The following is a 26,832-nucleotide window of genomic DNA, read 5'->3' as shown; positions in this document are numbered from 1 at the left end:
ATGTAGGATGGTCTGGTGAAATGCAATGGATTATAATGGAATGCAATGTTTTTTAACATAACCATGGAATGCAGCTATGGAAGGCATTTATTAAGAATGCAGTCTTCGAATCAATTTGAGTTCATCAGCCAATTAAATTCCATTCAGTGCTTCTGAGGCACCGTGTTGATTTGCTGGATCGTTTATGGCTTGACCTCAACAAAGGTTATAGAGCCGAGTATAGCTCTCGACAATCTTTGGTCTGAGTTGTTATTCAGGACGAGACCAGCTCAAAAATGTAACAGATAGCCAGATGACCATTGAATGAATTTGCTGAATTTGTGAAAATAAAATTATAGAATTAGTAAAACGAGTGACTGCACCTTCAATAGCATTTCTTGGATGCAAAAGAGTTGAATTGCTGTCAGCAGTCATACCAAAGCACACAGCATTCCTGTGGAAACTGTTTGTAGTTACTCTTGGATGAAGATCACTGGAGCCAGAATATCATATCATGTGTAAATGTAGTTGTCATGCACCTTATTTATTTTTCAAATCACTGTAGGCTACACAGAGATCTCCTGGCAGTAACCCATCCACATGTCAGATATAGTTTTCCTATTATAGTGGAAATTTTAACAGGATTTGGCATGTGATTCGTATTCATGCTTGCTTATCCAGCTGACTTGAACCCAACCGCTGAGGATTTCACACCAACCGCCTTTGTGACCCCCACAGAGATCAGTATGTATGCGTTTGTGTTAGCGTGTAGCTTCTTCCTGTCGTGAGGTAGTGTAGTAGACATACTACATACTCCAGTTGTCTTCCCTCGTTATAGTTGCAGACTCTGCAGACAGAGAACATTAGTAAAGCTAACCTGCAATGAATTAGAGATAATAGTTATAATTAATATAGAGAACTAATATAGAATTTACTTGTCATGAATAATTGCTGTACACATTAAGAATGTATTTGTTCTATATTTATAAACCACTAAGACTGTATGTCCTACTAATGATATTGAAGAAAATCGAGTGATCTTTTATTAATAGTACAGAAAAGAAAAATCAAGCCCCATTCACCGACTGTTTGCATGAGTAGTGTTGAACAAAGAAGCATGGGTGCTTTGTTCTCGTCAAGTAGCTCCTTGGATATGAAATAGAAACAGATTCACCTCTGCTAGCGACATGAACCAAGGGAGTAATCAGAGATGTGCAAGCTCTTTTTTCTCTGTTGTAGCTTCAGAAAGTCTGATAGTTGAGTAGTTGAGCTCAGTGACTGCATTTCACGGTGCACCTACACTTGCTAATTAGCACATTTAGATGCAATTTAGATGGCATTCTCTCAACTTCCTTTGATAATAATAAAGTGCAACATCATGGGTATACCTCTACAGCAATATACTTTTTAAAATTCTGTATAGATTGGATTGGATAACCGTGCTCAGATCTCAAAAGTTCTGAAAATGGAGCTTGCACATTTAGGTTGCTGGATCTGTCCTGCTGAAGATGACCACAACCCATCACTTTTGTGATTCTCCCAATAACTATGTCATGTAAATGTTCACAATGGGCGACCGTGTCCATCTTGTTCTCTCTTTCCCCATGAAGATGTTGCTTCAACTACCACCACAGACTCTACTGTGAAAAGTATGTATAAGAATACCCTAGCTTGTGTAGGTTTGTGTGAGAATGTGTGTGTGTGTGTGTGTGTGTGTGTGTGTGTGTGTGTGTGTGTGTGTGTGTGTGGGTGTGTGAAAGAGAGCCAGAAAAAGAGACTGAGACAGAGAGAGAAAAATAGGAAGTGGAGATTGAGCGATATATTATTCTGACGTCAGTTGTGTCAATGCTGCTCCAATAACAGCCTTGCTAGATTTAGTTACTAGAGGGCACATCTGGAGACAAGTTGTTAAAAGTCAGTGGATACTGACAAAATGTGCCACTTAAAAAGCAAAACTAGAAGGCTCACAACTCAACAAGAGTGCCATTGCACTTCTATGTTTGACTTATTGCCCCTACTTACATCATCATCATAACAGGCGCATTGGTCTACACATTTCAATTTGTCTTCATTAACCATGTTTGCCTTTCAGCCAAATTTTGACCCAGATGTCAGCATCCCCTGAAATATTAACTTTTGTCAGTGAAGAATGTAAGCTCATATTGAACCAATTCTCTTTGCTTTGTATTTGGTGCTTTGAGATATTATAATTAATAGTAATAATAATTTAATGCTGTCAGATTAATACTTTTCCATATTAGTTACAACACTAATGCATTTCCCACCTTGTGAAATCTGAAGCCTTAAGCCTCTCAATGATGTGTTCTCAGTCTTTGGGGAGATTTTGGTTGCTGTGCACCAGTAGCAGAAGTTAGAAATTGTGGCCATCCATGTGATTTGTTGGGCAGCCGTGGCCTACAGGGTTAGGGAATCTGACCAAAGGATAGCGATCCCTGACTGGTGGTAAAAATGTCGGCGGGGGTACTAGTTTGACATTGCTCTCCCATGTGCACACCCACAGCGTGTGTTCACTGCTCACAATCTCCTCAGTGTGTGTGTGTGTGTGTGTTCTGCAGTGGTGTTGATAGCTGTTTTGTATCAGCAATACACAGACTCATTTTAAACCAGGCCAGATGTTTTATTTTCTGCCTCCATCATGTGACATGCTGTTAATTGAGAAGAGAGATGAAAGATAAGCTCAAGGGTATATACATGAGCATGCAGACAAGCATCAAACTAGCCTAAGCAGCAAACACCGAAAAGTAACCGAAATTAGATTAGAAGGAAATATGTTTTATGTCCATATTTAGGTTAACCAAACATTGTTTTAGTTGTGTTGTTCGTTGGGTTCACTCCACAGGCAGAGATGCACAGTTTGTTAGTTTGTTTGTATCTCTAAGGCTTTGCTGAAGTGAACATAATAGACAGTCACCTGCGGCCCCATTAATCTTAATCCTGCCTCTCGCCTTAGCAGGGAATCTTCAGATTGGGAGTCTATGTGGAATTGAACCGTGTTTTCAATAGCCTGTGTGCTCAGGTCCATGCCCACTCAGAGAAAGAGAAAGAAAAAAAGAAACTTTAAATCTACAGAGAGAGAGAGAGAACCTTGAGAAAGTTGTAAAGTGTGTCTTTTTGAATGGCATAATTGGAATCAGACTGACTTGGAATAATTCACTCAAGAATTCCATTCCATCTAAAGAATACTTTCTGTGGATAACTCAAGTCCTGTTTTTATTCAGAGGATCGGAGATCAGAAAGAGAATATTATGGCATGATCACTATAAGAGCACAGGAACAGTCTCTTATGGCACCTGAAAGTGTAATGTTTAATCAGAGAGGGTTGAAGCAGAGCTGTAATCAAGGATCTTTAGTTTACATGTAATCGTAAACTCTGCAATGTGACTCAAGTGACATTCAAGCGCCATCAAACTTCTTTAAGGTTATTGTTTTTCCTCAACCGGGGTGTTTTTTTTATCTAGCACTTTCTAAGAATGCTGGGTAAATCATAGACTGTATATACAGTCTATGGGGTAAATAGTCCGTTTTGTGAAGTACTCTGGGTGTTGTAGAAGATATCTGAATCCATCAGGGGAATATGTTTTGGGGGTATGGAGTGGTGCCGTCCTATTTTAGAGCACATTCATATACAGCATGCACATACAGTATACTGTACACAGACATTCATATCTGGAATTGAATGTTGAGATGTGCCAATGAGTTTTTTTCTTCTGTTTGTGGTTGTTTTTGAGTCGAGTGAGTTCTGTCATCATGCATGTGTTTGAAACTGCTGTACAGCGCAAGGCTTGTCTTCTGACTGTCTTTCCTCCCTCTCTCTGAAGGCATCACACCAGTAGCAGCTGGCATCCCCACAGGGATGAGTATGTATAGAACTATTTCTACTACTGCAGTACAGTAGGTGATAATAAAGCAACTGGCTTCCTTGAAGATGGTTCCTTAAGGAACTGTGTGATAGGAACAGTGCTAATTCTAGTAGAGCTAGTGCCATATGCAACAGTATGTATGTGTCTGTCATTCTAGTGGTTTGAATGCCACTTGTGCTAACAGTAGACTAGTTGTTGTAGAACAGCACTGTAATGGTGGTAGTTGTAAAGTTTCAGTGGTTGAAATACCACTGCTTCTAACTGTAGTGGTAGTTGTTGTAGAGCTGTGCAAACAGTATCAAGTATTGGTTACAGTATGTGTAGTCAAATGGTCTTGCTTTTCTAGCACATGAACAACAAATCATAAGGTAAGTTGGATCATGCAAAACTAAATGTTTAGTCCTTTGTTTAGGCATTGGAAGAATATTGAAGAAATGGAACTCTAGAAAACTGAGGGGCAGATATACTAACAAATTAGCACCTGTTTTAGGCGTTACAGTATGTCATAACTTTGTATATCCAGTACTCCGGGAGCGCACAATGACATGAAAGTTGCACTTTCCTTCAACTGCACCCATAGGAGGATCATGGGGAAGCTGAGAGTTTGGGGGGGAAACATGAGGGAGATGCACACTGAACAGCTGATTAGCTATTCCATTATTTATTTGAAAACTACAGAAGAATGTATGTTGTGCAGTGGAATTCTGCCTGTCTGCCAGGTGTAACCTATTTTTGTCTGTTCTGCAGAAAGACAATCTTTTTCCCTCCTTTTCCCTCAGCTTTTCAGTGAAATTCAGGAAAAAGTCAGAGAATGTGACATTTGACTGAGAGTTGAAGGTCTAGTAATTTACAGTCAATTTTGTGTTTGATGTGTGCAAAGGAGATAGATTATATCCAGAAGCGATAGAAAGAGTATGGACAGGAACAATTTTTGTTAATTTGTGCCAAGTTGTTAGTTCACCTTTTGAAGTCTTGCCATCTTTTGTTCACTCAGCCACTTCCCTTTGTGTAGCTGCAGCAGTACTTACGTTTTTTGTTATAGCCGCAGAGGACATTGAGTAGGTGTAGAGTCATTTAGTGGGTGTAGAATCACTGTTTGACGTCACCTCATCAGTTTGAATATATATCGTAACACCCCCAATTATCACCACTTTTGTTCGGAAATTCTAAAACAACGATGTTTTTTAACACTTCAAAATAACATTTGCTAAACAAATCTTACATTTACTGCCTGAAATATCTGATTTTGTTTACCACGCTCGGAGTTATAGTGCTGGCCTGATGGGTCGTCTATTTACGCCGTTTCAACGGCACATGAACGGTTAGACCGAGAAATCTCGTCATGAAATTAAAATTCCACTGGAGCGCCAAGCAGATGTGTACACGCAGCCTTACAACACTGTTTACAGCTCTTCGAGTCACGGTAAAATGTAATTTTTGGTACATAGCTAATTTAGATACACCTATGGTGTGGGTCCTTGCGTTTCTTTAGGAATCCGCCGTCTTGGTTTGTATAGAAATGAATTTTAAGTGACACATACACCAAGACGGCGGAAATACGGGACCGACGGTAATAGGGGGAGTTCCGATACCCTGATTGCTTAAAATTTGTTTCCTTTTCTGTTGGTAGGCTGTTTCATGATTTCATTCAGTTCTGCTTCCACAAATGATTTTTTTTCCAGTTTCAAGTATTGCAAATTATGTTTAGAGTTATTGTGATACGGTGATATGCATTAATTACGTGAACAGCTGCTGGTTTAGTGCATTCAATGTAAAATGATGAGACACAGTGTGGGATGTCTGCGGACAAGCCAAACCACTTTTTGTGCTGCGCTCTTCAGCATACAGAACATGCATCTGCCTTTGATTGGTTTGGCCTCATACAAATGATTTCTCACTGATGTGGCCAGATAGTCTGTTCCCTGAGTTACCTTTTACTGTCTATGTACATGAAAGACTAGTCCCTGCTATCAACCTGTCAGACAATTTGCACATGGCCACCATCTGGAGCAGGTTAACTCTCCTTTCTCAGCCATGAAAAAAATTTATAATTTGAGTAGGAGTCCAAGTGGCTCCTTTTCAAGGTTAGACATTAATAACATTTCAGGGCATGGTAATGTAGTGATTCTATTGCTAATATCTTTGGATATGTAGGCCCAATCTTTACTAAACATGGTGCAAAATCACCACAACATTCTGTGGATGCACACCAAATTTAGTGAAATTCTGAGCTAATATCTCACATTTGCTACATTTGCAGAAGTGCCAATTGGCTTGCTCCTCAAAATGACCAAAAGAGTCCATCAAATTTTGGCAGTAAATATCTTACAGTGTAAATGACCGATCCTCATGAAATTTCACAGGCTCATTAATAATGGCATATTGAACCTACTGTACTGTATGTACCAAATATGAAATAAATCGGCCTCAAGGGGCCACTGCTATAAGTACATTTGATGTATTAGCTCACAGCACACATGCCACAATGTAAATCCAACATTGATTGTGACTGCTACTGGCTCTTTGCGACTGCAACCATACTTTTTTGACCCTGTTAATTGCTGCTTGCTGCCATAATTTATTTATTTAGGTTGGTGCTTTCTGTCATTTACTCAACTCAACAAATGGGGTGCAATGTGCAAAATTTCACAGACCACACGGACACGGCTGTCTACAGTCCTGTGCACACCAACCTCATGTGCACCTCCCAACTGTCATGGTGGCACAAACTGTAAATTGTGGCAGCGTTTTAAGTAAGGTTTAACAGTTATAGTAAGTGTCAGTGTGCCTGAAATTGTGATTTTTATAGCAGTTTCCTCTCTTCAAAATGTCTCTGTTAACAAGGAGAATGTGTACACTGTAAAAAAAGAAATAGTTGCGACAACTCAAATTTTCTAGGCAACATGATGCAAGAGATTTTTGAGTTTTCTCAACTCAAGTTTACTACTGTTGACCTTACAAAGGTTTTTGAGTTTAGCTAACTTAGATTTTTTTGTTGCCCTTTCAAAGGTTTTTGAGTTTAGCCAACTTCCTTTTTTGTTGACCTTACAAAGGTTTTTGAGTTTAGCCAACTTGGTTTTTTTTGTTGCCCTTACAAATATTTTTCAGTTTAGCCAACTTCGTTTTTTGTTGACCTTACAAAGGTTTTTGAGTTTAGCCAACTTAATTTTTTTTGATGACCAAACCAGGTTATTCTCCTTACAATAACAAAGAAAGGTTTTTTTTTAGCATGTAGTTCTACCTTCAAGTCTCAAGTTATCTGTACCCTAAAATTATGAAATGTTAGATATAATTGAAGCTGATTATACATTTTGGTACATTTTCCTTAACATAATTTTCAGTGTCCCGCAAGCGGGATGGTTACCCCCCTCCCCCACACATTCTAAATCAATTGTATGCACCATATTGCTATGTAGCATAGTAATGTTATACACCATTTCAAAGCTTTGACTCTTGGGAGTCTAAAAATGACAACTTTTTTTCATGTACAATCTGTATAGTGCTCTACATTTTCAGATTAATCTTATAATGTCTCAATTAAATTTGATCCAAAATGCCCCCCTCCGCTTTTGGTGCTACCCTGACTTCTGGCTGCAGTGCAGCACAATAAGTAGATGCAACATATTGGGTACTGAAATATTCACAAGAATCCACAGAAATTGAATCTTTTTGTTGTGTTATCTAATATCAGTTGTATAGATGTATAGTCTATCTTATACAGACTCATTGAACAAAGTAAATGCAAAAATAGAGGCCTTTTTGTAATTATTCCATATTTTGTGTAGTCAGTCTATATCAGAACACCTGCCATACAATCTAAATAGTTCACAAGAAACCTCAAAGTGTTACCTTTCATTTGAGACCAGGATTATACTTCTACACAAAGGGGTTAATGTGCAGTAAGCATTTGATTGTCAGTATGCATTTTGGATAACAAAAAGTCCTTATAGGGAGTTTGAATAGGCATTTTACAAAACGATGTGTGCACACCATGTTTATTTCTGAGGAAACACATAAAACTGGCACTGAGCATATATGCAACTCTTAACTCTCAACTCAGAGGGTAAAAGAGAAATGACTCAACAGTCTACAAACATTTACTGCAAAAGCTTTGTTTTGAGCGACCTGATGCGCCATGAGCATAGGGACCCAAGCTCAAAAAAGATGGTCTGAATTGCTTCAAAGGTATACTTTAGCAATTTTGGATATTCAATGTTTATGGCATACAAAAGGCCAAAGAGGTATGCAAAGGCAGTCTGGAGGTCAGGTAAGTCATGCAGTATGATGCGTCCTTCCAACACAACAGGTACATCTCGCACAATTGGTGATGTGGTGGCATCCTCATCTTCATAGACAGTCAGAATGCCAACAGACACACCTTGGACCACAGCATCCGCAGGGTCAGTCTCCTAAAGAAATCAGAAACAATATTAAATACAAAGCAAAACAGTTACACCGATATTCTACCATTATGCTACGGACTTTTCCATTCAACTCCAAAGGCAAGTAGAGTGTGGGAATTAAAGGTATTATCTGGAGTGAATCAACCCGTGGGCCTGTTGTTTCTGTTGCCGAGTGCTGTCGATAGGTATGAGAACGACAGAATTTCATGCAGGGTAGACCAAATAGCGAAAACGGCAGCCAACTCTAACCGAAGAGGGCATGCAACTCATTGCTGTCGTTATGATAACCATCAACAGCACTCATCAGCCTCAAAGAACAGGGATATGGACTGACTCTCCAGAGGGTTCCTTTAATGTCACTGAAATTGGCATTGTGATATGTGTTAGGACAACATTTATGCAGAAAGCAAACCCAGGGATCTGGGAATTGTGTAGAACTTTGTGCTTTAAGTACATGCAACCCCATGATAGATTTAGTTCTCACAATCTAAAGCCTAAATACCATCACCCATTAGTATACCAGTTACCAGAAGTAGTTTAACATCAAGCCTTGCAACACACATCTGGACTGATGAACCGCTCATAGAATGACAGAAAGTGCGTTTGAGCATCTGAGGATATGTTCCAAAGTTTATTATGTTCAAAATGATCAGAATTCACTTAGAAATCATATCATTGGTAACACCTCAGATACATTTTTAAAGTATATTAAACAAAGAAATCACTTACCAAACACTTCAAGAAAAACTTTGATGTGTTCTCACGGATAAAGATGGGTAGTCCTCTCAGAGCTGTTGTCTTTCGTTGAAAAGCAATGTCACTTGTCTAAAGATAATACCAACACACAAATACAAACACCATTCACATAGTGCAAAACTGAAAATAAACAGTGTAAATGAAATGAAGAATTAAACTGTAGCTATTAAATGTAAAACGTGTTTGTTTATTTTCAGCATTAATTATTCATAAAATATGACATTTTCATCCAAGTCATTAGTATGGAAAAACACAATGTTCTCAGTCTAAAAGTGCAAAAGTAAATATTACATTTAACATCGAGAAATGATCCATAATACTGTAAATTCACAATGCTAGTAAAAAAGCAAGTGAACTGCTCTTCAGAAAATGAACATTTGCCAGAGCACCTTGCTACAGGGAGAATGTTTTGAGGTATGGTAACAATGACCAATATGGAACTGAAAAATGAAACAATCTGCTCCCTTTGTATATGCAGTTGCTGGAACATCATGACTGATTTGATGCCTCACAGACAACCTCCATCAAAAATAATTCCCAAGTTTATCAACATTTCAATAGTCTAATGACCTTAACCAGCTGCTACATTAACATCATTCTCAACACATCCTAGGAACATGGAAATAGTGTCATGGGAAAGATACCTCTTGTATACTGGGTAGGTTTGATTTAGTCATCTGTAGCCCAGGCTTGAGTGTAGATTCAAACAGGATTAATTAAAAAAGTTCACTTTTGCCACCAACATTATGTAAAGTATGGATCAATAAAGACAAAACATAGCAATCACTTTTGTGCCATCAGCTTCAACATACTGAGTTTGGGATTTAGGTCACACGAGTGAGGCAGCGTCCATATTTAGGGACACCGAACATAAATTGATTATTACTAATGGAAACATAATTGCTCACATAACTGTCCATTAGTTTTGTTCACCTCTGTGACAATTAATTAGTCTAGAAATCTAGACGCACCCTAGCGGCAAAAGTTTGAACTAGCCAACTAGTTCTGCTGGTGGGAAAACGCATGGGACTCGCGTTGGGGATAGCGCTGTCCTATTGCGTGCAGAGGGAATTTGAAAGACAACCGATAATCCCGCCCCTGGGACTGAGCACTGCGAACGGTGAGTGCCAAGACCCTACATTTTAATGTGGGTCTGGCTCGTCAGGCTAATAATTAATGCTACCATTAGTAATATTGTTTTTGTCAAAGTTCAGGGTCCCTAAATATGGCCGCCGCCACACTCATGTGATGTAAATCCCGAACTCAATTGTGTTTATCTATACTAGTGACTTGGATGAGGCTCATAACCAATAAATGCAGAAAACTAGGCAATTGCAAAAGAAAGAGTTCACATACATAATCAGCTTCAGGCACTTACTCACCTCTTCATCAAGCTTATCCAGGAGGTCTTCCATCTCTGGACCAAATGTTCCCTTCTTTGCCCGGTAGTTTTAATAGGCGAAGCACATATTTGTCAAGTGATGCACGGAAAGTGACCAGGAGGTTCTTGCTTGTGATCCGATAAAACTCTTCAGAAATCTAAAAACATTGATTGAACAAAACCATGTATTTGATGCCATACATCAATATAACAATGTCTAAATGGATCTGTAGCATAAACCATCATGTTGCAGTTCATCTGTGGCCTAAACCTTGATTAAGTCAAACTTTAAAAATGCATTCTAGGAACATGCAACACTGTTTGCATAGAAAGAAACAGAGCAGCCAATTTGTGTTTAAGTATCTCATTGTCCACATTTTCATCAAACTCTTGTACTTCATCTGCGCCAACATTATCCCGTGATCCTCCTACTTCATTACCCTGTAATCCTTCTACTTCAAAATTAACTTGTTCATCATCATCATTTGCATCATCTAAAGTGCTGCTTCTTTCTACAGTTCGATAGTCTTGACTTGAACAATTTCTATGATTTCGACTTCTATGGGAAGTAAAAGTGGGACGAATGTTTGTTTTAAAAGTACATTTACGTATGGGAAATTGCACAGTTTCCTGATTCTGTAAGTGGTGTCCAAGATGCTTCCATAAATCTTTTCACTGCAGGTCTCTCTAAAGTCACATAGTTCACACTGAAATATTGAACTTGGTGTATTTGCAGTCTCTCTGTGTGATCTCGAAAGGTGTGATCTAAGTGCACCAGGTGTTTTGAACACACAAACATACTCTGTGTAAATGCATGGCCAGTGATCACCTTTGTGACTGAGGCGACAATGTTTCAGTAGCAACTCTTCAGAAGTCTCAAACTTACAGAATTTGCAATGCATGCAATCCACTTCTATAACACAGAAACACAAGAGACATAAAATATTAAAGACATTTTTAGTAATAATTTACACAAATTTTAACTTTTAATGGGAAAAATGTATGTCTGCACTGCACATCTAGTAGGCTATGACTGGTAAACTAGGTTTACAAAATGCTCAGATCAAAAGTATGTCTACGATTGTATCTTCACTGCAAAAACTGCTTATCTAACAAAATCTAACCAAGTGTTATTAATCTTATATCAAGATAAAAAAAACTAGTTGGTATTGTTTTTAGTGTAAAGACACTTACCTAGCACTTTCTCATGAAATCATTTGACTTAAAATAAGTCAAACTTTTCTTAAATTATGACATCTCATCCTGAAAACAAGCAAATTTGTCTGCCAGTGCGTTAAGCAAATTTGTCCTAAAAACAAGCAAATTTGTCTGCCAGTGCGTTGAGCAAATTTGTCTTGATAAGACTCCTTAAAATAAGTCAAAGTCTTCTTAAATTAAGTCAAAATGATCTTTCGAGAGAGTGCTAGGTAAGTCTTTTCATACTAAAAACAATATCAAATAGATTTTTTGATCTTAATATAAGATTATCAACACTTGGTTAGATTTCATTTTTTTGCAGTGTTGTATTAATATTATGATTATGGTTAATGATTATCATGACTTATGAACTTTAAATGTGTTATTAGTCAACAACTGTGATATTCTTTATAGTGTTCCGTGTAATTATTATAATTACTTATTGAATTGCATCGTTTTACTATGTAGTCTACAGATAACAATATTAGATCAATGTAGATAATAAACTGAAGCCAGGTTGAATTTGGCTTGAAGGGAGGATGGCTAACTAAGGGAAGTTAGTTAGGCAAACTACACTATGCAGGTTGTACCCTCACAGCTCTAACTCATTACAAAGTTCATATTCAATGCCTGATGCACCAATGTCTTAGCTAAACTAAAGTGAAGCAGGGCTTCTCACGGCCGTTGTCAAAGTCCCACTAGTAGCGTTTAAGTTACTGCACACTGGTAGCTAACGTTACTGCATGCAGACATTGCCAGTCACCCAATTTAGCATGTAATTTGCTCACTAACGTTACTATCATTTCTTCCACTTGGAAGATCCGTCTCCCCAATACCTTAGTCCCCCATTAAAGCACATTTAACGGTTGTGCATAATTTAGAGTAGGCCTATGTAGCGTAATTATTTTAGAAATTCTACAAAGATGGCCAATGCATAAAACCCCATCTATAAATTCATCTTAACGTGTTAAATCGCCGTTGTTAGCTAACGTGGCAAAAGTGTCTAGCGAAGCTAAGGTTAACAACAACGTTGACAATGCCAACTTTTCTAACTTTCGTCTGGGATGATAAACGTGCAAACTAACTGAATCCTTCACATATTCAAGTACACAATGGTATTAACACGTCTTATATCAATATAAACACCACTTACCAAAAAAGACAAGGCTATGTCCACCACAAGGTAATCAGCAAAATCCACAGGCATGAAAGGGTATGTCCACAGTTGAACTTGTCATAAGTAGGCCCCTGCTCAGAGGTACGGAAACCCCAAACAGTACTGCAACGCGCATGCCTGTGAGGCTGAAGTACTTACAACTCAGATATCTTTGATACTTTGATTTTAAAATTCTAGTGAGGTCATTATGGAGACAAGTGTGTTAGGTAGACTTGGTTTTGTTCATTGTAAGTGGAAGCTCTTGTTTCTAAGTCAAATAAATTCTAAAATCTATTTAAGAGCAACAATTGCCAGTATTTTTTTTTACAGTGTAGGGGCATGCTTACGGCTTCACTAAGCCTACACGCTTGTGAGGAGACAGTTGGCATTAAAGGTTGTATCAGCGATTTCAGGCCCAAAAAAGGCCCAAACATAAATTATCACATTCATCTAATCTTTCCTAACGATCCACTAGCTGTCTGCCCCATAAGCAGGCTGTCAAAGAAACGCGTCTCTGTAGGCACCCTAGGCTCCGAGATCTGTACACAAAAAACAACAAGGGTTGGCAACCCACTCAAAAGCAAAATAAAGTGTTTCAACCAATAACCGACGGGATGCGCGTTTAGGAGAGTTTTAATTGCACGGGAGGGAGGGGGAGGGAGTAGCAAACCAGCTCTCTGTTTTGTTTGAACATCAACAGAAGTGACGTATCCCCGCTATCGCTGATACAACCTTTAAACCTACAAAGTTTCTTTCTGCAGATGTGTAGATACAGTACGGGTGCTAGGGTTCACTTTCCCCATTTCAGTCACGTGACATTGCTGACCTCTGCATTCAACATTCAGTCACATTACAGTTTTTCTCGATCGTTTTGGTACCTGTGTCAACTCTGAAATCACGCTCTCAAAACAGTTAACACCCGTGTCTGAACAAAAGCACTCTGGACAAAATGACACATTTTGCTTGCAAAAGGCTGTTACTCTCTCAAAACACTTAAAACATGCAGCAAAAGCAAATCTTCCCTTCAAACACTACAACTTGTTGCCAATTAAAAAACACTCTTTAATCAATCATTACACACTGAACAACAACATGCAAAATCTAGTTCTCAAAATGAGCATTTTTGCTATGTCTGTTCCATTGCTTTCTCATTTTTCTGGTATCAGAAAAAAACTGTGAAAAGACTAAATGTACTGAATAAAAAAATAATTTATTCATTCCTCCCAAGATGTAACTGTCATTGACATGTAAGACATACAGTAAATACCTAGCAAGATACAGTAAATTTCATTGAACTACAACTTGGTCATTTTTCATCGAAATAGACCTACAGTAAACACCTTTTGTACTGTTTTCTCCACCAAATAGGCAATTCAGTACTTTGTCTAAATGTGCATTAGATGATACTTGCCTAAATAGCAACACAGAACAGACATCTCTTATGTATAATGAATGATTGCTGATTGAAGAATTGTGCAAAGGAGTTTCACACAGGTGTATCAGAGATTCAGACTTATGCAAGGAATATATACCACCTGAATGACACCTGTGTTATATGTTTTGCAAAAGGGTGTGAGAAATGTGTGAACCCAATGAAAATGTGTGAACACATTCGCAAGAGATGACTTCTGCTGTGCAAAGAAAGTAGTCATGAAGACCAAGTGGGTTCTGGTTTACTTAAGCAGGTAAAAGCAATCGAGAAAAACTGTAATCATGTGATTATAAATGTTGAACTAGAACAAACACCCTAGAAGTGCCTTACCTGTGACCTTGTGACCCATTTCAGATGAGGCGTCTGGACTAAATCTCCCTCTGCGTCTCGTCCCAGGCTCCATCAGCATCCCTCTTCCTCCTGTATCACCTCCTAAGGGGGTCTTAAACCTCACACATCAACCACCGACTCAAAGTGCATGCTTTGGACAGCGGCAGCAAATAAAATATTGATTAAAAAATTGATTTATTGAGCCTTTAAGAGTGCAGAGTCGCCCCCCCCCCCCCCCCCCCCCCCCTTCTGTTCTCTGCCTATATGGTGTTATGGTGTTGTTCACACCTGTGAATGATACACTAGATATGCAGCTGTTCTGCTTCAGGGCATGTCAGGGCATTGTCCAGATGCTATGCCCTGTCTGGCCTCTTTGCTATAGCAAATTCAGAGCAGGTACAGTAGTTCGAGAGTTCACATTTGGCAAGGCATATACTAGAATGCTTAATTTGGTAGTCTATTTATTTATGTTGTGAAGAATCTTCAGTGGAGGAAAATGGATTTCAACCGACTTTTTGGGAGTGTTTCTAATTTTCTTTGGTGTCCCTTTGAAAACAAATACACTGTCAATTTTGCACTTCAGTTGAGTAAAATAAAATAAAAACAAGTAAAATGATATTAGTAAGGCGAGCTTTCTAAAATACATTTCAATGAAATGAAAATCTTCTAAAGACTAAAGTAAACACAGAGTGCCTCTAACAGGGTGTGTGTGTGTGTGTGTGTGTGTCTGTGTGTGTGTTTGTTTGTGTGTGTGTGTGTGTGTGTGTGTATGTGTGTGTGTATATGCGTGTATATGTGTGTAGAGGAAAGATATTGAGGCAATCCTATTAGGAATCTTCCACCACCCGTATGCCCCAAAGATCCACCTGTATAAAAACTCCCAAAGACTCACTGTAGTCACAAAGATGCCATCCTTTTTTTCTTCTTCAAATGCAAATGGGCACACCAAAGGGCCTACGCAGCCATTCTTCCCCTGACCTTGCCTTTGTTGACGCGTGTCCTTGCATCCCTGACAACGTTCCTTTCTTCTACCTCTTGTCAGCATGCATGATTAGGAATACATTTTCTCCTGTTTGTCGACATGGCTGTTGAGAGCTTGTGATGGATTCTAACGAGAATATGGGGTTTAGGTCTCTCTTCTTCCTCCTCTCTCTCTCTCTCTCTCCCTCCTTCAGTTCAAACATTCTTTTCCTCCTTTTCCAGCTCTGTAATTTTCTATGTTACAGTAATATACATCCCTACCTGCTTTAGGCATATATCCTCAATGACCTCTGGGTTTATGTGTTCGGCTCTTAAGATGTTTCTGCACTTTCCTCAACGTAGTCTCCAAATGAAATCGATACCTCGCCAATTTATTGAATGTATGCTGTAACAGGATATTCAGTGTTTTAAAAGCGTGTTGTGATAAGATGAACTGAAGTAATATAGTTCTGTATTTCCTCCTCCTAAGGGGATGGGGGTAGAGCATTTGTGCTGTCAGTCAGGCCATTATGATTGTCAGTATTGATCCTGTCCCATGATGAGTCTATGCTCTGCTGATAAGTCTTCCTCCTTATAAAAAGTCTCCTCCTCCCCTGATGGGTAACGTGCTTGTTGTGCTTAATTCCATCACTGTCTTAACATAATTGCCTGCAATTGCCTCTACATTGCCCCCTTGTATTACAAACCAGTGTTCGAGGAAGTATCATTTCAGTCCTTATATTAGCTGTGTGGCAGATGTTAAAACTATAGTGAAGACAATATTGTTGTCTCCAACATAACGCACTGATATTCTTTTCTTTGGGTTCTTGGGAAATTGGTTCTCTTGTGCCACAACTAAGCTATCCAATAGGGGTGGGCGATATGGACAAAAAATAATATCTCGATATTTTTTGTGATTTTGACGATAACGATAATTAGTCGATATCCTTTAAAAACATTTTTGTAAAAGTCTGAGTTACTTTACAGCTCATTATTTATGAATATCATCAATACAATAATAACCAATAACCTAACCTGTGACTTTTTAACCAAATCAACCAATGCATTGTCACTCTATGACACATTTCTAATTTTGCCCGCACTTGTGTGTGTGGCAATGACATGGTCTAGCCAGCTACATTAGAGAAGATGAATAGGCCTAACAGTTTCCCAAGAGAAAGTCTGAAGCTGAAGTTCCTTTCAAACACCTTTAGCCTACTTAGGATTCACTGTAAAACTAAGCAGACCAACAGAGTACATCTCTATTTCGATTTCTCCTTCGATGTTTTGTTTAAGAGAAAACATGTAGGGTTGCATTCCAAGTTACAGAATAGAAACTAATGCGTTAGCTTATGGCTAATGTATATGAGAAATCCCATAGGAATCCCATAAATCCCATGTAGGAAAAAATGTGACTGTCTCATCAATGCTACGTGAACAGAACAGAAGTAGCTGCACAAAATCCCAAGTACGCCTACGTCTCGGTCGCTACACAAAATAAACATTAGGCCTGCGTGTGACAAGGTGGACCCACTAGCGATCATGTGACACTTGCTCTGCTGCAACAAGGGGCTTCTCTCGCATACACCTCCTGTATTTAGTGAATGTATGGGGTTTTAATGCGTGATTTCGAGTGTTTTTTCCCCATAAGTAGGCCTAATTTAAATACTCGATAATGTAAATTTGCACATCGTTAAAACAACAATCACGATATTATCGCAGACGATATATATCGCCCACCCCTACTATCCAACTAACCATTATCTTTCTCTTCTCTCTTGTGTTTTGTTTTCTACCATGTTCAACTTTCTCCATTTTCATGTCAGCGTTGTTGAATGTGAGCTACTTTGTAAGTGACACGTATGCAAAAATCAGCTGGACTGTGCCGGGAGAGCAGAAGGACTCCGAGCTTTATGTTGCGTATATGAATCACCGTAAGCCTTTCTGCCACTCTCAGTTCTCGCTTACAAATGCTGAACCCTATACTCCTCCTGCTGTTCTTTTTAATTCTCTTATTTCTGTTTTGTTATTCTTGGTGTAAGGGTTATATCTGTCTTTTTTTCTGCTGAACTTTTCTCTGTTATCATACCTTCACCCACACACAAAACCCCCCATCCTATCTCCATCCCCTCTGCTCCTGGCTACTCACACCCCCCCCCCCCCCCCCCAAAACCCCAACCCACCCACCTCACCTCACCCCACCGGTCCGCTCTCAGGTGAGGGCACCTGGAGGACCCCAGAGGCGGTGAGCGCGTCTAAGGCTTTCCACCTTATTGACGGCCTGGCTCCCGGGAGCGTGTACACGGTGCGCGTCCTGGCCAGCCGCCGCCTCGATAGCGCCGTCATTTTCGAGGACGTTATCCACACCAGCGAGAAAGGTGAGAGCGATTTCTCTCTCGTGGCATCGTCCTGGTGGGGCCCTTGGTTATTTCTAGTGTTGTTCTACAGCAAGTCAGTTGCTATTTAACCCTTTGTACTCTTAACACATTAAACAGTTATTCATGCTTTCGTTTGCCAAGCAGAATACCCTCTGTGCACAGCCACGGTGCCCTGCAATCAAAAGCAATTTTCTCCAAAGAGCCACAACGCCGCTAGCAAGTGCCTCTTGAACCACCGTCTCTATGGTTCCAACAGCACACAAACGGTTCTCTCGTGCTGCTTAACAAAACAATGTCCAGTCAATAGATGCGTTGACTCATGCCCAACTCCACTTATGAATCAGGATGCCCACAATGAGATTATAGTCAGACGTTGGAAGGTCAAGTGGGGAAAAAGCATTGAGTTGTTGTTTCATGTTTTCCTTATTATTTTTCTTCCTCTTCTGTTTCTTCATCTTCTTCTTCATCATCTTTATCATCATCTCCTCCTCGTCCTCCTCTGTCTCTGTCCCCAGATGCTGACCGGCAGGACGCGGGGGTCTCCTCCAGAGGCTGGTTTGTGGGCCTCATGTGTGTTCTGCCTCTGGCCACCCTGGCTGCACTGATCGGCTGCTTCGTGTCCAAGAACCGCGGAGGGAAGTATGCAGGTACGCTGCTGTGCTGTGCTGTGCTGTGCAGGTACGCTGTGCTGTGCTGTGTTGTGCCATTGCGCTGGTGATTGTAATCGTGAAGGTCACACTGACCAGCGGGAACACCCTCGAGATGCAAATACCTGTCTGCCTCAGTCACAGGGAAAGAATGCCATGGCACTTTGAGAAAGAGAGAGAGGGAGTGTGTGCGTGTGTGTGTGTGTGTGTTTTGGTGGGTGGGGGGCTTTGTGTGTATGCATATTTGTGTGTAAAGTTATGTCATTGTGTGATTTTTTTGTCTAGAATGTATGTCTTCAAGTGAATGTGGGTGAGTGTTTGTGTTTTTGTGTTTTTGTGTGTGTGTGTGTGTGTGTGTGTGTGTGTGTGTGTGTGTGTGTGTGCAGTTATGTGTATTTTTTGTGTTGTTGTTGCAAACACCGCGCTCTCCTGTTTGTTTTCTTGTGGGTGCATAATCCAGGAACCACAGAAAATCAAAGAATGGTCGCACTCCAAAAAAATATTTTTTTCTTGCTGATTTATTTTATTAGCAACAGGGGTAAATGAACAAACGTTTTGGCCTTATGGCCTTCGTCAGTGTCAATTATGTGTAGCCTATAGAGCTGTGTGCGTATGGGTATTTTTGTGTTTCAAAATATGTTTGGATTTGTGTGTGTGAGAGTGTGCATCATGCATACTTCTCTGTCTAAGTGTGTGTGTGTGTGTGTGTGTGAGAGAGAGAGAGAGAGAGTGTGTCTCTTTCTCTCTCTCTCTCTCTCTCTCTCTCTCTGTCTCTCTCTGTCTCTTTGTGTGTGTGTATGTGTGAGAGAGAAAGAGAGAGAGAGAGAGATAAAGAGAGGGGAAGAGAGTGTGTATGTGTGTGTGAGAGAGATAGAGAGAGAGAAAGAGAGGGGAAGAGAGTGTGTATGTGTGTGTGAGAGAGATAGAGAGAGAGAAAGAGAGGGGAAGAGAATGTGTATGTGTGAGAGAGAGAGAGAAAGAGAGGGGAAGAGAGTGAGTATGTGTGAGAGAGAAAGAGAAAGAGAGGGGAAGAGAGTGTGTATGTGTGAGAGAGAAAGAGATGGGAAGAGAGTGTGTATGTGTGAGAGAGAGCTGTACTTTCTGTCGCAGTTTTGCTCCTGTTCTCCTCACCCCTGGTCCCTGGCACCGATGTTTGCACCCGCAGTGCTTATTACCACACGTGTCAAACAGACAGGCTGAGATCAGTTGCCTTTGTTCTCCTGTCTTCACCTGCATGCCTGCCTGCAGCTTTTCCTGGGCCTTTTGTGTTTTCATCCTGGGCGCACATACTGTAGATGGGCCGGTCGCCTGCCTCCCTCCATCTCTCTTTATCTCTCTCTCTCTCTCCCCCATCCCTCCACCCCTCTTCCTTTCTCTCTCTCCCTACCCCCACTGTCTCCACCTCTCTCTATATCCCTATCCCTCCCTCTCTCTCTCTCTCTCTCTCCCTATATCTCCCTCTCTCTCTTCCTCTGCCTGCCTGCCTGCCTGCCGTTGATGTGAAATGCTGAATATTTCATCAGCTCTGCCTTTCGCTTGCAGCCGTCACTGGCTTTTCAACACTCTCCTCTTTTGTCTCATTTGAAACTCTTTACTTTTTAATCAGGTGCACTCCGAGGATGTTTGGCAAAACAAACACTGCACTATTCCAAATGTTTGAAGTGGAGTCAATTAATATGCAGTTGTGACAGAGTATTCTGCACTTTATGTGCTTGCTCAGGCAACAATATTATTTTTTGGTGTATTTTGTGAATTTTCACTTAAGACCCTTGCAACTTAAAGTTGAGATTCCACAAACGATCACTAAATTGTTTGTAGAGTGTTACAGTATATGTTTCATGGTGGATGTTTGATACTTATTTAAAGCAGCAATTTTTGTTTACTCCCACGCTGAATGAGTTTGCTTTAAACCAGTGGCCTATAATACTATGAAAGTGAAGCTCGATCTGGGCAAATTCCAATCTACTGCAGCTAATATGTATTGCCACCAGAACAATAGAACATGTGCTTTGAGTTGCACATGCCGTATCTGGGTATATTCTAAAGGATTACCATTGCCACCAGTTCATCATGTCTTTTGTGTTGCATATGACACACCACATTTCCCCTTTCTGTCTTGGCCTTGAGATGTCCCTTGACTGTCATGCTGTCACCCCTTTTAGCATTTTCCTTAGCACCTCGGCTAAGCGCAGAAATGCTGAGGCTATGGTGATGATGAACTCAATGGAGGGCCTGCTGTCACCCTCTAGCACGCAGCCAGCCCGACCCGCTGCAGTGAGAAGCATGACCAGGCTGTGAACCTGTGAATTCTTAACTAAGTGCTGCAGCACGACTTTCACCCTCGCTGCCACCCAGAGGTGCTTCTCCTCGGCCTCCTGTTTCATCATGCAGTGTGCATTTCTGGATTAAACATGAGGATATTCAGTTGTTTCATAATTCATAGCTATCTGAAACGAGGTCTGTTGGTTACTATTTAAGAAAAAAAAGGTTTGGGGTTTTATACAGCTAACGTTTCTGAATCACAGTCGTGGCGTTGAGGATCAGGGACCTTCACAGTTCAAGTGTTTGAGCACCGAGCAGCTTATCTAATATCCAATCAATATCCTTGAAATCCGCCCACTAGACTAGGCCTCCCCCGGGACTGACCACTCCAAGCACCCGTTGGGGAGTGGAAGCGCTTCTGTGAGGATAAACGTGAAATTGTTTTGGACTGACGGACAGCTCTATGGGCTTACTGAGCAAGTGTATGTGTGTGTTTGTGTGTGTGTGTGTCTCTCTACTGTATGTGTGTGTGTGTGTGTGTGTGTGTAAATATCTGTGTGTGTGTATGTGTGTGTGTGTGTCTCTCTACTGTATGTGTGTGTGTGTGTGTGTGTGTGTGAATATCTGTGTGTGTGTGTGTGAATATCTGTCAGTGTGTGTGTGTGTGAGGTGGTGTGGGCTCTGTGAATATTCAGGTACTAAATTATGTGTCTCAGTGTCTCAGCTCAGTGTTAGTGATAATTGCTGTTTAGTGAGAGAGACCGCCCCCACGTTCGTGAGGCTGCCAAGGGCAGGCTGTCTCACCAAAGGGCAACTCGGGGTCAACCAGCAGTTTAGCTGCGGTGCCATCCACACACGCAAATGCCCTCCCACTCACGCAAGTTGTTGTCAGTCCGACTCATGGAAAACGCCGGAGCTCCTCTCTTTCTCTCAGGCTTGCTTTGTGACTAGAACAGGACAGTGAATAGTAGTGTTGCTGTCATAGGTATGAGAGACCACAATGATTGGCTGAATGTAGATGCCCTCTCAGTTTACAGATGGGTCAAGTGTTGAGAACACTGTTGTTTCTCCTCTCCTCTCCTCTTCCTGTCCCCCCTTCTCCGTTCCTCTCCTGTTTTGAAATAACACTATTGTTTCTCCTCTCCTCCTCTCTGTTTTTCAGATAACTCTTTTTCTCCTTTATTCCTCTCCTCCCCTCCTCTCCTCTGCAGTATTGAGATGGCCTTGCTGATAACCCTCTTTTTCACCGGTCTTCTCTCCCCAGTGAAGGAGAAAGAAGACCTTCCTGCGGATGAGGAGTCCAAGGGCCCAGACGAGGGGACCTTCTGTGAATACAGGTGCGCTGCTCCTCCGCTCGGGCACACACACACACACACACACTCTCACACACACACACACACACACACACACACACACACACACACACACACACACACACACACACACTCTCACACACACACACACACACACACACACACACACACACACTCTCACACACACACACACACACACACACACACACACACACACACACACACACACACACACACACACACACACTCTCACACACACACACACACACACACACACACACTCTCACACACACACACACACACACACACACACACACACACACACACACACACACTCTCACACACACACACACACACAATCTCTCACACACACACACACACACACACACACACACACACACACACACACACTCTCTCACACACACACACACACACACACACACACACACACACACACACACACACACACACACACACTCTCACACACACATACGGCCCTGACACAATGCTGTGGCTCTGTCACTCTGTGCTCTTAATTCAACATGTGCATTTTCCATTTTCTCCCTCCCATCTCTCTCGCCCTTGAAAGCAAGCCGTACATGAATGTGTGTTATGGGGAACGTCACACACAGCAGAGCTCAGGAGAGCTAATGGACTAAGTAATTTCCCTGCAGTGTAGGTAGCAGGCATCGACTCTGCTCTGACCCCTACCGCTCTTGTAGTGCCCCCCCCCCCCCCACTGTGTGTATGTGTGTCGTGAGAGTATACCTTATGTCAGCATAAATGTGTTTGTGAGCTGTAGGCTTTGCAGTGAAATGTGACCACATGTTTGTGTGTGTGTGTGTGTGTTTGTGTGTGTGAATCTGTGTATGTGGTCATAGTAGCACCTTTTTTCTGGCTAGAACAACCAAAAGGGGCATCGTTTCAGAGCGTTTGCTTTGAATGTGAATTAAAGATGTGACAACTGCTCACTAGCGAGCAGTGCAGAAGGGGGGAGTGGTGGTTGGGGGTGTCAGAGACATTTGGTGCAGCAGCATCGTCGGGTGCACCCCAGGTCAGTAATATGTTTCCATCTCATTACTCCGAGAAGAGCCGATCACTCCCTCATGAGCTGGGAAATCACTGCAGCGGCGGCAGTAGCAGCGGCAGCTCAGAGACTGCTGTTCTGTTGCGCTATTTCGCTCGCTCGCTCGCACGCCCACCCGCCCGCTTATGGGAGCCCTCGTCTGCAGACGGGCTTAAACATCTGTTTGGACACGAGATGAGATAAGGGAACTCAGGCACCAGATGTGGTTTATACCAGCGGGTCCCGGAGGCTTTGAGAATTGCCCCGCTCCTGCATATGAAGACTTAATGATTCCTGCTACATGGGGGAGATTAGGAAACAAACCCCCTCATCACAGAGGCCCCCCTCCCCTAAACCTCACACACACGCACACACACACACACACATACACTCTCTCGCTCACTCGCTCACACATGCACACGCGCACACACGCACACTCATACACACAGAGACATACATACATACACACACACACACACACACACACACACACACACACACACACACACACACACACACCCCTTCAGTTTGATCCTCAGCTGAAGAAGGCACTGGAGAAATGTGCTGTGCAGCTGGAAATCCCATACTGGTCTTGGCACTGGGAATGAACAGCGCTCCCAGCAGAACTCATTTCCCGTCTCTATATCACACACAAGCTCCACATAGGGCTGCATTAATTACGCTCACTTACACATCATCACATCATTGGATGTAAGGGTTTCAGGTAATAGAGCACTATCAAGGAAATGATAATAAAGATGATAGGATAAAGAAGGTGATCTCACTGCACTGGAACTATTCAGGGTGCCTGCACAGTTCTGGGAAATCAGGAAAAGTATGGAGTTATGAATTATTGTTGTACACAAAGCAGTACCAGTTTGATAAAAAGTGGATTTTTTACTTGGGAAAAGAGTCAGCAATATGTCATCAGTGTACAGTACGTGCCGACACCCAGTGCCTTGTGTGTGGGCTGGATTTGGAGCCATATGAGTTCTCCGTTAGTGGTGACCTTCTGTTTTTGCTCCGACACCTGAGAGGTGTCAGCGCGGCCTGTTTGCAGCGCTCCTCTCATTTCCGCTCGCTCCCCGTGCACTTCCCCAAGGGACCCGCCAGACTGACAGGCTGGTTTGTCAGAAGGCTATAATTCCCGGATTCTCATTGGCCGGGCGCAAAACAACGGCAGCTCGCAATTTCCTGCCGGCCTCTGGGGAACTTTAAAATTGCTCTCAGCTTTCTAGTCTTTTAGCAATTAGCAATTAGTGGAGTGCCCTATACGTGTGTGTGTGTGTGTGTGTGTGTGTGTGTGTGTGTGTGTGTGTGTGTGTGTGTGTTGGTGTTCCTTCTCCTTGCGTGTGTGTTTGTGCTGGTGTGCTGTGTCCACCCTCGCATGTCTGTACTGAAGTCATCTCCCCTCCCTGTGTCTTGGCCAATCGTGCTGCTGCACTGCAAGTGCTCTCCCTGCTCATACACTGGTGTCACTCAGTAAGCCCATAGGCCCTGCATGTAGTCATAGACCCATGGAGACACTATCCCTCTTAGAAAGTTTCTTAAATAGTTTAGTTGTATTCCCCCCACAGAAACAAAAGTGTGTTAAAGAGAATATAAGCACTGCTTTCATTCCAAGCATATAGGGCCCTTTTTTATTTTTTGGATGCTTTACCTCTGAGGTTTTGACTAGTTTGTCTTGACCGAACTTGCTGCCATTAGCCTGAAGCCCTCTTCCTGCTCTATGGATGTGTCTCCGACAGTGACAACGAGGAGAAGCCCTTGAAGGGAAGCCTGCATTCGATAGACGGGGGCATCGAGGTGGCGACGGGGGAAGACGACAGCGATGAGAGCGTAGACTACGATGACGAGGAGGACCAGTTCAACGAGGACGGCTCGTTTATCGGGGAGTACTCAGGACGCAGGCGCAGGGGCTCCGCGGAGGCGAATGGACCCTCCTCTTCCGTTGCATGAGCCCCCACTGCAGACTCTGACAGAAACCTTTTTTTTTTTTTTTGAGTGTGTGTTGTCATTTTGTTTTGGAACTCCTTCAAAAGATAAAGTCTTCCAACAACCTTGAAGCTGGTGAATGGGTTCAGCATATTTGTGGAATTCCTGTGTGTGTATGACAGGCTGTCATCCTGTTAGGTTTTTGTCGTTAATCACATGATGTCATTACACATATTTTGTTTTTATTTATTTCTAATTGTTATTGTCATAGGAATTATATGAACAAAATGTTTGTTAACAGCCTGATTTGTAAACATAGGAGAACTGCAGGAGGACAACAATACAGATCGGAGTTCCCACACAGATGAAGTCCTCTGATGAAATAAGGCCATTTGGTTATCCAGGCTATAGAACAAGAAGAACTTGAAGAACTCAATAAAATTATTACGCTGTGTTAAACTTTAAAATGTCTTTTCAGTGGAAGTAATATTTCAGTAAAATGCCTACATATCTGTGTCTATTTTTGGCCTAACCACCCGATTTCAACTGTCCGTGTTGTTTCTGTTACCTTTCATATATATTTGATTGTTAGTTGGTCTCTGTTGTGGATCATAAGGACAGTTTGTTTTGACACCTGAACGAGCTTCCTCAGTAGCACTTGTTTGTACATACTGTATATAAGAAAAGTTTTATGCATTTTTATTATCGGACGTTTATGCTCCTTTGAAATGTTTTCAGATCTTTTTGTAATAAGGACTCAGGATAATTTTGCAGTTAGAATGTTACACAGAGTATTTCCTAGTATGCCATGAAAAAATGCAATGTTTGTGTGCAACATTATAAGACAATTGGTTAAAAATGTTTGGCAATGGCAGAAAAGACCTTTTTGCTGATGTTTATAGTGTATGAAAATTTTCTAAATGGAAGCTGGAGTGGAATTATTGTTATGTTGCAGGATCAACTGGTAACATGGTATATGACAGAATAGTGGTTATCTTATTTGTTTTGAGGACATCAATCTAATATACATGAGTGGGGCACCGTGCACCCATGTCTTTCTCTTTTTTTTTTTTTGGGGGGGGGGGTTACAGTGTCACATATAATTTTATATCACCACATAGGCCTACATTATATTTCATCACAAGTTTGTGATTCAAATGTTAAATGTATTGTTCAATAAAGCTGTAATAAATTGTTATTCTGCACCATTTATATTGCGTTTATATTCTGGATAGGCTTGACGATAAAGATAGAAAGACTGGAGGAAGCTGTGAGGTATCAGCGCAGATAGATTATACTGTATGTTGAGGGTTACATTACAATGTTGTATGTGAAGTGAATGTTATTAAACTTGAGGCACAAGACATGACAAAACTGACTCTTGCAGTTTTTAAATTACATAGCTTTTCTGGTTAGAATATTTTTCAAGCAGTTCATCTCTTCCATTTTCATAATGTATCTGGAACATTCTGGTGTTCCCTTGGGGGACTTGAGGGTGAGAGAAATCAGTGTGCCTGAGTGTCATGGCGTCTCTAAAGCTTTTGATCCGAAGTGTTAACTGCCCCCACATTCCCTGCTGTCTTGTGAGAGAATTCTTGGGATTTTCAGCAGAAGAGAGAAAAAAAAAACACACAAAGTCTTATAGGGCAAAGTTAGATGGTATGTTAATTCTGCACTGCAGTGCGGATGTGTGGATATGTTAGAAAAAATGGCATAGTTTCAGTCAGTACGATGTTGCCCATGTGTTAAGAGGTTG

At 41.4% G+C, this 26,832-nt stretch overlaps 1 protein-coding gene and 1 long non-coding RNA gene across 4 annotated transcripts in view; one reads left to right on the top strand and one right to left on the bottom strand.

Annotated features, from left to right (window-relative positions):
- Positions 1–26,286, top strand: part of chl1a (cell adhesion molecule L1-like a) — a 70,686-nt gene extending 44,400 nt beyond the window's left edge. For 2 of the 3 annotated variants that reach the window (XM_076277115.1, XM_076277116.1), the window contains exons 24-28: positions 17,302–17,409; positions 17,692–17,853; positions 18,369–18,500; positions 22,027–22,099; positions 24,890–26,286. In XM_076277115.1, coding sequence (XP_076133230.1) covers positions 17,302–17,409; positions 17,692–17,853; positions 18,369–18,500; positions 22,027–22,099; positions 24,890–25,100 — 686 coding nt within the window. In that variant the 3' untranslated portion in view covers positions 25,101–26,286. The remainder of the gene's footprint in view (positions 1–17,301; positions 17,410–17,691; positions 17,854–18,368; positions 18,501–22,026; positions 22,100–24,889) is intronic. The other variant, XM_076277117.1, reaches the window with a different exon arrangement.
- On the bottom strand, positions 7,886–12,882 carry LOC143115183 (uncharacterized). Its single transcript, XR_012985065.1, has 5 exons — positions 12,751–12,882; positions 11,230–11,313; positions 10,402–10,558; positions 8,993–9,088; positions 7,886–8,269 (listed from the first exon to the last, which is right to left on the bottom strand). It is a non-coding gene; the product is annotated as an uncharacterized LOC143115183 (long non-coding RNA).
- Positions 26,287–26,832: the final 546 nt, after the last annotated feature.

This window comes from Alosa pseudoharengus, unplaced genomic scaffold (assembly GCF_046254945.1).
Source record: "Alosa pseudoharengus isolate Yale_2024_CS ecotype anadromous, Long Island Sound unplaced genomic scaffold, YU_APseudo_1.1 YU_APseudo_1.1_scf_9, whole genome shotgun sequence".
Taxonomy (NCBI): Eukaryota; Metazoa; Chordata; class Actinopteri; order Clupeiformes; family Clupeidae; genus Alosa; species Alosa pseudoharengus.
Note: the sequence above shows the minus strand (reverse complement) of the source record. Positions and strands in the feature narration are given on the sequence as shown.